The sequence below is a fragment of the Nansenia antarctica genome (assembly GCF_963989245.1).
Source record: "Nansenia antarctica genome assembly, chromosome: 5".
NCBI classification, from domain to species: domain Eukaryota; kingdom Metazoa; phylum Chordata; class Actinopteri; order Argentiniformes; family Microstomatidae; genus Nansenia; species Nansenia antarctica.
The window spans coordinates 10,375,193-10,391,259 of NC_137690.1; the positions used below are offsets into that span (position 1 = coordinate 10,375,193).

A 16,067-nucleotide genomic window follows, 5' to 3' on the forward strand; every position below is an offset into this window, starting at 1 on the left:
CTGTCCTGATCTGAATAAAACGGTCTAAAACTGTCTGAATAAAAATCTATCTTCCTGTAAAAATGAAAGTGAAAAAAGAAAGGAAAACAACAGTATATTTCATATTTGTTTAGGTGGCCAGTATCTGCCTCAATGCAACATTTGAATGCAATCAGAAAGAGTTAATTGTGTTAATTTCAGGAACAATCATCCATTCAACAAAAGTAACAAAACATGAGACAGTTGATCTTGGAAAAAGATGTTTATAAAAAAGACATGTTCCACATTGAGAAGGCTGATGAAGTTTCCCAAAACTTACATACATAAGGTACAATACTTGTCTTGACACCACTATGCACAGGAGTCTTACTTATTTACTGCATCAATAAATAATGTCTTCAAAAAGTCTATAGTTGTTGAGTCACACAATGAGCTGTATGGAGGTATCAAGGTATTTTTGTCAATGGAGGTGTGAAGGCTGAAATGTATTGATATTCCGTATTCTGACAATTAAGACTGGTTGTATTTTGTCAACTGTCCCACTTCTTTGACAGAAACCGTTTAAACCTATGCTACTATGTAAACCGCCGCTAGAATGGTGACACATTATGAATAAACACTCATACAACAACAACATTGCATCATTGTCTGGTTTTACATGGCTTGAGTTTCTAAACAAAATACATGTCCATGTACAATTAGTGTTCATATATTTGAATGTAAAATACTACTTTTTAAAACATCAGAAACAACACATGGCTTGAACAATGACAAGTACAATCATCCATATCACAACTGTTGATTGTTGTTGAATATTTTACGGTTGACATTGTACATGGAAAAATGAGTAGATAGGGTTAGGCCTAACAGTGTACCTAATTCTGAGTGTTCAGAATGTTGGTATGCTGTCCTCACCCTAACGAACATAGAGCATTGGTATTGTGCCATGTTCTATGGTTCAGACAAGACAGTTGGAGACTGACACATGAGGTCAATGCATAGCAACTATGGTACAGAAACAACTCATCACTTCATGTTTGACAATCCTAACAGGGAAACCTTTACCTAACAGAACATTACTGCACAGCAGATGCGAGGTGGTTTAAGAAACAGTCATTAGAATCTTTGAAGAATGGCTGAAATATTTTCATTTGTCATTATGTGATTCTCCTGAAACGAATCAAATGTTTTTAGGAAGGGGGTGCTCTGATTAGTCTTGAAATGTTTTCTTTTTCCATTCTGGTGGATCATCAAAGCTTTGCCTCCCTCTAGTGGTCAGTTTTTTAAAACTGGAAAATGTAATTGAAATTGACAACTTTTAGCCCTTTGTGATAACAAACAGTAACATGTGTGAACCCAACCGTATGACTGAGTTTGTGCAAGCTGAATTGAATACATGTCAATGAAGTGAACTTCATTATATTTACTTTCAATATCCTTCTAATAATTGCATGTCTTAATGCTCTCCAAGAAACTTGGAACAGCTCAAACATCTACTCTATGATGGGCTCAGCAAGACGATGTGAATTAAGTCCTGCATGATGCCACTCTCTACAGTTTTTCTGATATATCACTATCTATCAACATCTATGTTACAGCATGTACTGTATAATACCAGATGGTCCCTGATGACATGACTCCCTATCAACCCTAGCAATCTCCTCAACACAGCACCAATACAACAGGGCCTCTTCACGCAATGATCTCATCAAAAATGATCCGCTCATGTCTTGCAGATCGACTCATGATTTGGGTCTAGCTCAATGCATTATAATCCAACTCCACAGGAGGGGGGCGAGTCTTTCTACTATAGGGTTTGAATAAGCACATCGTGTGTGTAGTAGTGTACCTACCTATGGTTCTGCATACAGTATTTGTTTATAACCATTTCATCATACAATACATTGGAGAAAAAAGATTAGAATGGATATGGCCAGAGAAGAAAAACCGTAATATGACAAGCGTATCCAGTATGGGTAAGGAATGGAGGATTGCATCCAAAGTAGAAAAAGAGTTATTATACATGAAGGGCACAAATGGTAAACTAGGGAACTCTGGGAAATAGGCGTTGTGACATCTGGGGCCGCCGTGGTGGGCCTGGAGAAGACTCCTTCCTTAGAGGAAACCAAAAACATCATGGTCCTCACACTGGTCACACTTCTTAGGAGAGACAAAGTTGCAATGGAGCCCTTCACCTAAAATGGTCTGTCCATATTTGGTTGTTACGAGTCAGTCTTTTGTATTTTTGATCCCTCATTCCTAATCTTAAAAAGAAAAAAGAAAAAAAACACATCTATACACCAAGTCAAAGTCCCTTGGGCGGGAAGTTATTTGTTCTTGACGCTTTCTCAACTCTCCAGTTCAACTTGATTGATCTAATTTTTGGTATGGAATGAAAAAAAGGGTCACTCTGAAAAAGGAAGAAGTCCAAGTCTACATTGCAACAGCTATGACCTGATTGTGCCGAGCGCACTGTCGTGGGCCCATGGACACACAGAGAGGCTCATGGGTAAAATGCATCCAATCCACTGACTCTTGACTCCCAAAGGTCCTAGTAAAGGCTCATCGACGTCGAAACACAATGACAGCGGGACACAATGTCAATGGGGCGACAGCAGTCTCTAGGGCCAAAATGGCTGCTCAGTAGTTCAGGGGAAAGAGGGAGAGTGTGAATAACCATTATATCTATATTGCACATCTGATCATTCAGCATAAGAGTTGATGCCATGCTTCCACAGAACAGAGGAATAGGGATCTCTGTCAGCTGGCAGGCAAAGGTTGTGCGTGGGGGGTGGTCAAGAAAGGCCAACAAGAAACGAAGGGTTCCCCTCTGCCAGTAGGTGTATTACTGCATATGGGAACTGCATATGAAAACGTTTTCACAAGTCTCATATAGGGTGCGTTCCTGCCGCACAAGAACCCAAATCATGATTCTTGTAATTATATACTGTATATATATATTTTAAATGGGGGTGGGGGGGTTGCACTGCCTGAGAGGGAGAGAGATCTGGTGGAGGGAGAAGGGAGCTTTCCCTTTCAGCCCTACAGGCAGGTCCAGGTTCCAACTAGTACCAGTTCAAACCGGTTTGGTCCAGTTGTGTTCAGTGCTAGCCCACTTGTATCTGGCCAGAGAAGATGGTGAGCAGGAGCATGATGGCGAAGCCCGTTAGCAGGCCCGCGTTCTGGATGGCAAAGGTCAGGAGACAGCCACTGCCCCCCGACTCCTCCTCCTCACGACTCACCTCGTTCATCTCTGGGAACTGATGGAGGGAGGGTGAGAGAGAGATAGGTCAGTTCATCACCTCCCATATACACACCTATCATTGAAACAACATGCAAATGCTCAAAAGAGGAATTTGCATTGTGAATTATTGTATTTGTTATAAACATGATACACACAATACAACCGCCAACACACACTTCCATCCATTACCTGTCAGCAATAATGGACGGACGTAAGCACACACACACACACACACACACACACACACACCCTTACCATGTCAGCCAGGGCAATATAGAGGAACATTCCCCCCGCCAAGGCGAAAATCCAGTTGGGCGAGAAGCTGTTACCAGCCAGAATGCCAAAGCCCATACCCAAGTAACAGCAGCAGGCGGACATGAAGTTAAAGAAGAGCGCCTGTTGGATACTCATGCCCGCGTTCAACAGGATCACAAAGTCCCCTGCACAGAGGGAGAGGAGAGAGAGGGGAGAGGAGAGAGAGGAGAGAGAGGGGAGAGGGGAGAGGAGAGAGGAGAGAGAGGAGAGGAGAGGAGAGGAGAGGAGAGGAGAGGAGAGGAGAGGAGAGGAGAGGAGAGGAGAGAGAGGGGAGAGGAGAGAGGAGAGAGCGGGCAAGCAACAGCAGGGGTGAGCAAGAACCGGCCAACTAGGTCATATCACAAACAGACTTAGTTTGACATCTGTCAATTATTGACTGTTTGTCTTTGAAACTTAATGAGGACATACACATAACAAAAATAGCCTGCGCTGCACATTGAGAAACTACCCCATCTTGAGGGGAAACCTGGCATGGAAGAATAAATCAAATTGAATGAATTTGAATGTGGTGAACAAAGCAGAACTGGGGAGGACAACGACAGAGACTTAATGCAGACTACACCCTACCAGCTCAGTGGGCTTGCTGTTAGAGTGTCCGCCCTGAGATTGGGAGGTGGTGAGTTCGATCCCCGGCCGAGTCATACCAAAGACTATAGAAACGGTCCCCGATGCGTCCCTGCTTGACACTAAGCATTAAGGGTTGGATTGGGGTTAAGACCCTGCGACATACCAGCGTCATGTCCAGGGGGTGTATTTGTACAACAAGCCGCCTCACGCTATGGAAACAGGAGATAGGCTCCTGCCCTCTAAGGGCCATTAGGCTCGAGAGAACCATCGGTTCTTCTCAAGGCTACTTCCTTTGACACCATGGACTCACTCACCCAGTTCATGGGGGAACTCCTCACACAGGATGGCCACGGAGGTGCTGATGCCCTGGAACACGGAGGAGGTGAACGAGGCCCCGATGGCCAGGCCGTCGATGAAGTTATGGAGCCCGTCGCTCAGGGTGATCATCCAGGCCAGCGTGCCGATGTCAGAGTAGGCCGTGCCCTTCAGCCAGTAGCAGCCACCCTTTCCCCCACCACCCCCGCCCAAGCTCTGGGAGTCCTATTAGGGGAGAGGAGGAGGAAAGGAGTGTGAGTGAGAGAGTGTGTTCAGGGTGGAGGGGTGCGTGTGTGTGTGTGTGTGTGTGTGTGTAAAAAGACCTTTCTGAACAGGCAAGTCAATAACCCTTGTCTAAACATGGAGTTTTCATAATCTAGGTGTGGTTGTACTGATGTGGTCTAAGTATATTTGCGTGTGATGTACACACAGTGAGTCATACTACCTGATGCAGCAGGACAGACACAGATGTCTTATGACTTCAATAATTTCAACTAATCTGAGGGGAAAGGACTTCAGAAATATCTGCTTTCATTATGTTTTATAGTGAATAACACGCATAAAGCGACTGTCATTGAAGCTGTTCCTGAAGCTGTTTTTTTTTGTTCAACACTAAAATATAACAACGAGCTGTTTATCCTGATCCTCCCCCCCGTCCCTCCCTCAGCTGTTACCCCCCCGTCTCCCCTCACCTGTGTGGTCTGTGTGGGCATGGTGAGCATCCTGTCCCCCTCCCCCCCCTCCACCCTGGGCAGGGAGAGGCCTGTCTCTCCGTTCTGTAGCTTCTCTGTCACGCCCTCCTCCGTGTTGCCGTTGGCTGCAGAGTAGCGCTCAGCTGGGTAGTGGCTGTGGCCGTGGCCCTGACCCTGCCACACACACACACACACACACACACACACACACATATGTTTATAGTTAGGGACAGTTTTTCCAGATGATGTGAACTGAGCAGGAGAAACTCAAGAGCCCTAGTTTTAGCATGATGTGGTGAAGGTTAACTACAGGCTACCCTATATATATATAGTTAAGAGGCATGCTGACATTGGATTATGTTTATCGTGTGTGCTGGCATGGCCACGATGCACTCCTGAGACATGACCATATTCTTCATGATATTGGACATTTTAAAATGATAAAATAGACTTTCTATGTAGGCTCATTTCCAGACATAGCTTTGGAATAGACCATTGAGTAAGAGCTGTATGAAAAGTATGAGTCTCGGAGCTTCAACAAAGTTGGAATGACTTTTGCTGTCAGACTGTGTGCCATATGGATTGGATTGAGTATATACGTCAAGTACCTTATAATTGGATCAAGAGGTCACACTCGGGCTCCTAAATGTTGGAGCATTACAGTGGCTGCATAATCTTTGGTTGTTAGGTAAAAATCACACCCAGGTGGTGAAGTAAGCAGTGCAGGTTTTTAAGCAATCATAATAAAATAAAAGGACAGCTATTGTTTTTTCATAAGAAAAAAGGAAAGTGACAGTTAGTACAGGGCATGCTTTTCTCAGGCTACTATTGTATTGCCAGGCATGTGATGCATGGGCGACTCCTGATTGGTTTAAATCTCATTCTACGAACACACACACACACGGGGACACACACAAGTCACATACTGTATAGAAGCGGCTGCACCGCTTAAAAACCATTATGGCCCAATAGTGCACTTGATTAAACATCCACCAGGGGGTAGCATCATCTAAAATACATTTCAGCTTCAACCAATGACACCCTTCAAACAATATACTTACTACATCGACCACTATTAACTCTTATCAAGCAACGCTTACATAGCAAAGCAAACCCTTTCCATAGGCTACTGAAGGGTCCAGTTTTAGTGGTAATGATCGGTTTCATATCCTTAACACATTTAGTGCCGAGAGTGAATAAAGTCGCCCACATTGTCAACATTCTAAAGTGTGAAGGGTGACTTTATTCATCAAAAACGCATCGATGATGATACTTCATTTTATAGTCATATCAAAGCATTGCTGCTAGGTAAGATATCCCATAAAACAGTTACGGCACACTAGGTGGTGAGTGTTCTGGAAATTATTTGGCAGTTGAGTGAGTTAAACTACATAGCTTGGTGCCATTGAGATGGGAATTCCATGTTAAGCTATGCAAGTGAGGCATCCACGTGCGTGTTAAGGAGGTGTGTCCCCCCCAGGTGTTCTAGTGTTAACTCCTCCTCCCCCCCCCCCAGGTGTTCTAGTGTTAACTCCTCCTCCCCCCCCCCAGGTGTTCTAGTGTTAACTCCTCCCCCCCCCCAGGTGTTCTAGTGTTAACTCCTCCCCCCCCCCCCCCAGGTGTTCTAGTGTTAACTCCTCCCCCCCCCCCCCCCAGGTGTTCTAGTGTTAACTCCTCCCCCCCCCCCAGGTGTTCTAGTGTTAACTCCTCCCCCCCCCCCCCCAGGTGTTCTAGTGTTAACTCCCCCCCCCCCCCCCCCAGGTGTTCTAGTGTTAACTCCTCCCCCCCCCCCCCAGGTGTTCTAGTGTTAACTCCTCCCCCCCCCCCCCCAGGTGTTCTAGTGTTAACTCCTCCCCCCCCCCCCCCAGGTGTTCTAGTGTTAACTCCCCCCCCCCCCCCCCAGGTGTTCTAGTGTTAACTCCTCCCCCCCCCCCCCAGGTGTTCTAGTGTTAACTCCTCCCCCCCCCCCCCCAGGTGTTCTAGTGTTAACTCCTCCCCCCCCCCCAGGTGTTCTAGTGTTAACTCCTCCCCCCCCCCCCCCCCAGGTGTTCTAGTGTTAACTCCTCCCCCCCCCCCCCCAGGTGTTCTAGTGTTAACTCCTCCCCCCCCCCCCCCCAGGTGTTCTAGTGTTAACTCCTCCCCCCCCCCCCCCCCAGGTGTTCTAGTGTTAACTCCTCCCCCCCCCCCCCAGGTGTTCTAGTGTTAACTCCTCCCCCCCCCCCCCAGGTGTTCTAGTGTTAACTCCCCCCCCCCCCCCCAGGTGTTCTAGTGTTAACTCCTCCCCCCCCCCCCCCAGGTGTTCTAGTGTTAACTCCTCCCCCCCCCCCCCCCCAGGTGTTCTAGTGTTAACTCCTCCCCCCCCCCCAGGTGTTCTAGTGTTAACTCCTCCCCCCCCCCCAGGTGTTCTAGTGTTAACTCCTCCCCCCCCCCAGGTGTTCTAGTGTTAACTCCTCCCCCCCCCCCCCCAGGTGTTCTAGTGTTAACTCCTCCCCCCCCCCCAGGTGTTCTAGTGTTAACTCCTCCCCCCCCCCCCAGGTGTTCTAGTGTTAACTCCTCCCCCCCCCCCCCCCCAGGTGTTCTAGTGTTAACTCCCCCCCCCCCCAGGTGTTCTAGTGTTAACTCCCCCCCCCCCCCCCCAGGTGTTCTAGTGTTAACTCCTCCCCCCCCCCAGGTGTTCTAGTGTTAACTCCTCCCCCCCCCCCCAGGTGTTCTAGTGTTAACTCCTCCCCCCCCCCCAGGTGTTCTAGTGTTAACTCCTCCCCCCCCCCAGGTGTTCTAGTGTTAACTCCTCCCCCCCCCCCAGGTGTTCTAGTGTTAACTCCCCCCCCCCCCAGGTGTTCTAGTGTTAACTCCTCCCCCCCCCCCCAGGTGTTCTAGTGTTAACTCCTCCCCCCCCCAGGTGTTCTAGTGTTAACTCCCCCCCCCCCCAGGTGTTCTAGTGTTAACTCCCCCCCCCCCCAGGTGTTCTAGTGTTAACTCCTCCCCCCCCCCCAGGTGTTCTAGTGTTAACTCCTCCCCCCCCCCCCCCCAGGTGTTCTAGTGTTAACTCCTCCCCCCCCCCCAGGTGTTCTAGTGTTAACTCCTCCCCCCCCCCCAGGTGTTCTAGTGTTAACTCCTCCCCCCCCCCCAGGTGTTCTAGTGTTAACTCCTCCCCCCCCCCAGGTGTTCTAGTGTTAACTCCTCCCCCCCCCCCCCAGGTGTTCTAGTGTTAACTCCTCCCCCCCCCCCCAGGTGTTCTAGTGTTAACTCCCCCCCCCCCCCAGGTGTTCTAGTGTTAACTCCTCCCCCCCCCCCCCCCCAGGTGTTCTAGTGTTAACTCCTCCCCCCCCCCCCAGGTGTTCTAGTTTTATCTCACACCAATTCTTCACAATGACAACACATGTCTTGCTTATCACTCATGTTGCAGCTCTAAACCACACAGTTAACAAAACACTACAAAACACTCTAGAGCCATGGCGTCATAATGATGGTATTAATACAATTCTCTACATTTGGCACACTCTTCCTTGATAAAACCTCTTGTGTTTACGTGGAAAACACTACCATTCAGAATGCTAAACTCAAACCACCAATCATACAATCACACTCCTCATATGGGCAAACACCTATTGCTTTTCAATTAGCAATCATAGCTTTAGCAATAAAAGGGCCAAAGGTGCGCTCTCCTGTGTTGAAATATATCTCTCTCTCTCACCCATCCTTCCTGTCATAATCTCTACTATATCTGTCATTTAAAAGAAAACATATGAGTGGGACTGCCCCACTCAGAAAAAATAACTTAAAAAAAACAATGCAGGTGAGTGACTCTCAAAAGCAATGCCACACACTCCTTTCAAAGGTACGTACATGCTTGATAAAACTGCCTCTTAGATAAACCCTGGGCTGATGGTGTGTATGTACTTATGGTATATATAAATGTTTTCCTCTCCCTCTTACCCTCCCAGGCATGCCCAGTGTGCTGGAATGGACGGACGACAATTTTAGCATGTGTTTCGGGGTCAACCACCTGGGTCACTTCCTGTTGACCAACCTGCTCCTGAACCGTCTGAAGGAGTGCGCCCCTAGCCGGGTGGTCACTCTCACATGCTCCAACTACAAATACCAGAAGCTGGACTTCCAGGACCTGAACTACAACCTGCTCCCTTTCTTCACCTACTGCCGCAGCAAGCTGGCCAACATCTACTTCAGCCATGAGCTGGGGAGGATGATGGAGGGCAAAGGGGTGACGACCTATGCCGTGCACCCTGGTGAGAGATATTCGGCTGCTTTCATGGACCCAGATTATAAGACTAATTCTAGACTAAAAAGCATCCTCAATGGAGATTTTCAATTGCAAGTGTGATTTAATCCTGGACTAGGCTTAAGCCTTGTCTGTGAAACCGGCTCCTGATATACAACAACAACAACAAAAAGGCATTCGGCTAGATGCTCATCTAGAATCTTGTTCTAGTGCTGGGGAAATTACTCATCATCTATTACAAGTGGGTTAATTATCCTCATATCGCTCCTTCTCTCTCTCTCCCTCTCCCAGGTTACGTGCAGAGTAACTGGACGTGCCACTACTCCACCCTGTTCCGTATGCTGATGCAGGTGATCATGTGGATGTTCTTCGTGCCGTCCGAGATCGGGGCTCAGACGGTGGTCTACTGTGCCGTCTCTGACGAGGCCGCCAAGCACAGCGGTGGCTACTTCTCGGACTGCCGTCCCGCCACTCTATGGGCATTTGCCAGGGATGAGGGCGTGGCCAAGAAACTGTGGGAGGCAAGCGAAAGGCTCGTCAACCTGGCCTGATGAAAGGATGCCTTCGGCAACATTGGGATTTACAGTAGAAAAAGAAAAATATTTTGGTTGCAATTTCTTTTCCTTTTTTTTCTTTTATTATTATTATTATTATTATTATTTATTTATTTTTACGCTTCGATAACGTCTTTATTGACAACAGCATATATTCATGTTAATGTTCTAATGTAAATTACCAACTTGGTGGATTTATTGGAACTTTGTAATGGCAACAATTAGATAAATATCCTAATTCTGTAGAATAAAAACCGAGAGCGCTTAAGCTGATTCACCAAAAGGAACAAGGAACAAGGAACAAGGAGAAAAAGGAACCCATTTTTCTCATCTTTACCAAGAAAAGATTGGTGCCAATAACTGTGGAGGGCACTGTATGTTGAAGTAACAAAATTGACCCTTGACTGCCACCTGCTGGTCTGTACCATAAACATCACACATGGCTCTTTTAAGGCTTTCTGAAAGAACTGAAGGAGAGACTGAGAGGAGAGGTGAGGTGTCTCCCCGTGGCAGGGAGGTTCTCAGGCGTGGCTGGAGAGGGAGGGGGCTGGACCAGAGCTCCCCCTACAGGGCTGGGTCTGGGGCCTGGGGGGGGGTATGGAGGGGGTAGCAGGTCTGGGGCCTGGGGGGGGTATCAGGGCTGGGTCTGGGCCCTCTGGGGCCTGGGGAGGGTATGGAGGGGGTAGCACGGCTGGGTCTGGGCCCTCTGGGGCCTGGGGGGGGTATGGAGGGGGTAGCAGGGCTGGGTCTGGGGCCTGGGGGGGGTATGGAGGGGGTAGCAGGGCTGGGTCTGGGGCCTGGGGGAACCACCTCCTTCCTCCCCACAGAGGCGGGGGTCTTCGGGGCTCCGGGGGGACTCTCCTTGGGGCCCTACTGGGCTGCTATCTGGAGAGACAGCCCTCTCCCCAAGGAGGGGAAGGCGGGAGGGGAGGGCGAAGCGTCTTTAGCCGGGGGCCTCCCTCTGCCCATGGTGTCCTTCACCATCTCCACCAGTCCTGGTCCTCCTGATGGGGATGCGGGGCTGCACCCAGAGGGAAGCTTCCAGAAGCTCCGCTGGGGTGCAGGGGTAAGGACAGGAGGGATAAGGGAAGGAGGGGTAAGAGAAGGAGGGGTAAGGGCAGGAGGGGTAAGGGCAGGAGGGGTAAGAGAAGGAGGGGTAAGTGAAGGAGGGGTAAGAGAAGGAGGGGTAAGGGCAGGAGGGGTAAGAGAAGGTGGGGTGAGGGCAGCTAGGGTAAGGGCTGCTGGGGTAAGGGCCGTGGGCACAGCGGGGAGGTTAGAAGACCTCTGGGCGGTGGTGGGATGGGGGGTCTTTGCTGGGGCCTTGGTTGCAATTTCATTTGATGACTACAATTTAATTCAAAGCATGAGGAGGGTCAGTACACTGTATTGTGACAAGCTTTGATGTACTGTAACATCATGATGTAGTGATACTTTTCAAGCATCCAGTGTGTGGGCATTTTTGTATGGTAATGGGGATCACTATTGTTTTGTTGTTTGAGATGTGTTTTTTTTATGATGCTATTTATGTTAATATTTATTTGTCTTCAGAGAGCAGTGTTTGCCTTTATAATATGCTATTTTACATTTGTATGGATGCATTCAAACATTCTTTAAGGTTTCCCCGTTATTGATTTCCTGAAACCCTTAAAACACGGCTGCTTTTTCTTCTGTTACAAAAAAACCTTATACTGAAAAAAAACTTATTTAAGCAATATCACACGAGAGGGAGTGTGTTATACTGAATATCAGCACGGCTGTGATTCGGTGGTAGGTACGAGGCCGCAGGCCGAGTAGAAGACAATCACAGCCGTGATATTCAGTATAACACACGACCTCGAGTGTGATATTGCTTTTATACAACAGTTCTACAGCGCAATTTATTAGTTAACAGTAATAAGTGACAACAGATTATTATTTGTTTGTTTATTCAATCATTTATTTTGGCTCCGTCAAGAAAAAATAGTTCCGCAACGGGACTGTTCAACTGGACTGTTGCCTAGTAACCTGAACACAAACTAGCTACTTTGTATCGTGGCTAGCTACTTTGTATCGTGTACATTTATTTGTACATTTCCATGTATTGTGCAACCAGTGAAATATGACTCGGTTGACAGTCGCTTTGGTGGCATGTGTGAATGTGATTCAGACGAGTTGACATCAGACAGCACACTGCTCCATCGTTTCCTGTTCTCGGTGGATGGTCTCCAATAACTTTTTAGCGAGCTTTCAGACCTGCAAAACACATACGTTTTTTTGTTTAGATTTTTATGTTCCGCTACTCATTCATTATAAATCACAATTCAGATCGTAATCTCACCTATGCCCGCTCACTGCCATGATCTCCCTCGCCTCGAGTCCCGCATCGGACAGTTTCTGTATTGCAGTGGCTCTCAGGCTGAGGTTAGTGTAAGATGTGTGTGTCCCTACCTCTTTGCACATCCTCTGCAACATCTGTGCCAGCTGGTTTACTCCCAGGGGAACGGTGGTGTACCAGTAGCTGTCTGTCTCCGCTGTTACCCTCCTGGGCTGCAGATAGAGGGCTTTTGCATTGGGCGGAATTTTGGTCAGGTATTTTTCGAGAGATGCTACCGGGCAGAGGGGATTTCCTCGCTCCTCAAACATTGCGCCCCTACGATTTTCTCTGTCTCGCTCAAGTGGGTCTTTATGGTTTTTTGTTTCTTCATTGAATGTCATGGTGAAATACTTTTCTCCATTCTCATGACGTTTTAGTACGAATGAGTCAGGTTTGAGATCCTGGTTCCCCTCTTTACCCCTGCGTCCAAAGTGCAACTGAATATCATACCAGACCTTGTTCAGTAAACCTTTTGGATAGTCTGGATTTAATGTTGCAGAATATTTTAAGGTGCGCTGGTCTTCAGGTGATATCGGGGGGCGGTGTGTTGTTTTGTCTTTCCCTGCCCTTCTGAGCTCTTTCACAACACCTTTGAAGACATTATTGGCTGATGTGAATTCTGGGTCCTGCATCAGATTCCAAGACCGGCTAACCGGTGGCTCGTTGATGTAACGGTTTAGACCAGCACGAAGCCCAAGGTAGCTGCTGATGCTGTAGTGCTCCCCTTTAGTTGTCCGGATGGACCCAAAAAACTGCCTCAGGACTGTATTTAGCTCTGCCTTCTCAATGGACTGAATGTTGATGTCTATATGTTTAAGGCTTAGCCAAGTCTGGAGGCAGTTCAAGGCCCATGTTGTTTGCCTTACGGTGTTAATTTCATTTTTACTCTTCTCCAATTTGTCCAGGTCGGCCGGTGTCATATCAGCACACCTGGGGGTTTGCACTGAAGTACCTTCGTCCTCTCCTTCTGATTCATAATTTAAGTCAAATGTTATATTTGGAAATATATCCATCTTCTGTTTCTGTTGTAGGCTATATGACCGTTAATGTAGTCTAATTAACGGTAATTTAACACCTGTGCGGCGGAGTGATACATATAGTTAAAAGTCCCAGTGCTGTTATACTATATATCGTAACTCATGGAATGCCTCTTGTCCAATCAAATTACTTGGTCGGAACTAACTGTTGTATAAACTGAAATAAAGTCCTTAATTTCTTTTGTGAGATGGCTTACAATACATGATCATTAAGAGAGCGATAATGTCCTGGCTGACATTTTGACCTGTCTTTTTACTCAAAGGGTATTGTTATATTTTTTATCTTATGAATATCAATAGAATGGGGAGTAATGCAGCAGGAATTTCAGATAGAGATTGTATTTTTTATCGTATATCCGACTGGGAAATAAAGCAATCAATCTTAAACACACCCTCAACAGTGCTTATAGTGACAGTTGATAAGAGAGCAGGTGTGGTCACCTTTGTTTAGGGAGTGAGCAGCGAGAGTTCCTTCAAGAGAGTAAAGTAGCCAGTATAGGGTGTTAGACCTAACCAAGGGATCTCTGCTGATCGACTCAATCGATTGAATAGGCTCACCTTAGGCTCACCTTTGGTAAAACAGTCAAAAGAGAGGTAAAGGAATTGGTTTAATGAGACTTGCAATGGACGAATACTGTACAGGGACATGTGGATGGAAGGACTAGACTAACAATTTTGAGAAAATGGCAGAGAGACTCCTGAATAGTTTCCTCTGCTGCCATGTCTGTTCCGAGACGTTCAGAGATCCTGTGTCTCTGGGCTGCCACCACAACTTCTGTTCCAGCTGTCTGGACAAGTCATGGGATCAGGCCAACAACAAGAACTGTCCGGTTTGTAGAAGAAAATCTTCTAAGAATGAACCAGGAGTTAACTTTCCATTGCAGAAGCTAGCTGACTCATTCACAGGTAGAGATAAAGCAGGGTCATCTGGAGAGGGGAGAGAAATGTATGTTGTTCCAGATGAGGGTGGAGAGGTGGTGTGTCGTCTACATAGAGAGGAGCCTAAATGGTTCTGTGAGGTGGAGCAGAGAGCTTTGTGTCACCTTTGTGAAGACCCTGCTCACCACGGCCACACAGTGGTTACCTTAGAGCAGGCAGTGAAGGACCTGAAAGAGCAACTGAAATCTGATTTAGAGACCTTGCAGGACAAGCGGTACAAATGCAATGACGTTGAGGAGGCATACAATGAAGTGGTGGAGTACTCTGAAGGTCAGCTCGAGGCCACAGAGAGACAGATCAGGGTGGAGTTTGAGAAGCTCCACCAGTTCCTGAGAGAGGAAGAGGAAGACAGACTGGCTGCACTCAGGGAGGAGGCGGAGGAGAAGGGGAAGATTGTCACCAGAGAGGTGAAGAGCATCCAGGACCAGATCTCTTCTCTAACAGAGAGCATCTCTGCGGTGGAACAGGACCTGAAGAAACAGGAGCTGTCATTTCTCACCAGCTATAAACACACTCAGAGGAGCATCAGAGACCAGAGCTCACTGCCTGATCCACAGCTGGTCTCGGGAGCACTGATAGACGTGGCCAAACACCTGGGCAACCTGACATTCAGAGTCTGGGAGAAGATGAAGAAGATTGTCAAATATAGCCCTGTGGTTTTAGACCCCAACACTGTATCCTGCTGGCTCTCTGTGTCTGATGATCTGACCAGTGTGAGTTACACAGGCCAAAGGCAGCAGCTCCCTGGCAACCCAGAGCGCACACAGTACGCTACTGTATTTGGCTCTGAGGGGTTCAGCTTCGGAAGGCACAGCTGGGATGTAAATGTGGGGGACCATCCTTACTGGGATATAGGCGTGGCCAAAGAGACAGTCAACAGGACGGCGTTGGTACATGCCTCACCCAAGTATGGAATCTGGGCTATAGTGTTCAGGAGCGGTGAGTATACAGATGGAATGGGTAATGCACTCACTGTGAAGAGGAGACCCCAGAAGATCAGAGTACAGCTGGACTACAACAAGGGAGAGGTGTCCTTCTATGGAGCTGAAGACATGACTCACATCTGCACTCATAAAGAGACATTCACTGAGACACTTTACCCATACTTCTCTATCGTAGGCTGATGGTATTAATCGATATCAACCGTGATATTAAGATCTGCCCAAACAGAGGTGTGGCTCAGGAGGTAGAGCCGGCGTCTAATGATCGCAAGGTCAGCGGTTTGGCAGTTCAATCCCCGGCTGGCCACATGTCGAGGTGTCCTTGGGCAAGACACTGAACCCCAAATTGCTTCCAATAAGTGGGCCGGTGGCTCGCATGGTAGCTTGCTGCCATTGGTGTGTGAATGTGTGTGTGAATGGGTGAATGACAGGCCATGTAAAGCGCTTTGGAATAAGGCACTATGGTGCAATCCATTTAGGTGTCAGAGTGCTCTCATCTCAATAATGTTTGTGTATACGGGTGCATAGACGTGTGTGTGTGTGTGTGTGTGTGTGCTTGAGTGTAGTTGTAGTCGACTCAATCTACATGGAGGATCAATATATCACATATTTTTTATGAAACTGATAAGTTTATGAACTTATCTTTGATCTCAAGTCGTTCCCCTGGTGAAATAAAGGTTACATAAACAATAAAAAATAAAAAATGCGAGAACATTTTAATTTACTATGTTTTGTGATTCAGAGTATCACTATGATCTCTGTGATTCACGGGATCAAATGGTCCAAATTGCATAGAATGTAATGGGAAATTAATGTAATTTTAATGGTCAGTTAGTTGCTCTGAAACTATTCTCTCAACCTTTTAAATGATTGGCATAATGCAAATTGGTC

General features: G+C 47.3%; 3 protein-coding genes across 3 annotated transcripts; 2 read left to right on the plus strand and 1 right to left on the minus strand.

Moving 5' to 3' along the window:
- Positions 1-222: 222 nt before the first annotated feature.
- Positions 223-9,060, minus strand: LOC308157723 (metal cation symporter ZIP14-like; the record flags this gene model as incomplete). The annotated part of the gene is made up of 5 exons (XM_080531331.1): positions 223-3,239; positions 3,479-3,663; positions 4,420-4,645; positions 5,113-5,286; positions 9,049-9,060. 5 exons carry the CDS (start codon positions 9,058-9,060, stop codon positions 3,087-3,089), a joined length of 750 nt encoding a protein of 249 aa, XP_080387457.1. The 3' UTR covers positions 223-3,086.
- Positions 9,059-9,903, plus strand: LOC308157665 (retinol dehydrogenase 14-like; the record flags this gene model as incomplete). The annotated part of the gene is made up of 2 exons (XM_080531268.1): positions 9,059-9,359; positions 9,644-9,903. The coding sequence occupies 2 exons, from the start codon at positions 9,059-9,061 to the stop codon at positions 9,901-9,903; spliced, it is 561 nt and encodes a 186-aa protein (XP_080387394.1).
- A 4,076-nt stretch (positions 9,904-13,979) lies between these two features.
- On the plus strand, positions 13,980-15,359 carry LOC308157724 (zinc-binding protein A33-like; the record flags this gene model as incomplete). Its single annotated transcript, XM_080531332.1, has 1 exon — positions 13,980-15,359. The coding sequence occupies one exon, from the start codon at positions 13,980-13,982 to the stop codon at positions 15,357-15,359; it is 1,380 nt and encodes a 459-aa protein (XP_080387458.1).
- Between the last annotated feature and the right edge of the window lie 708 nt (positions 15,360-16,067).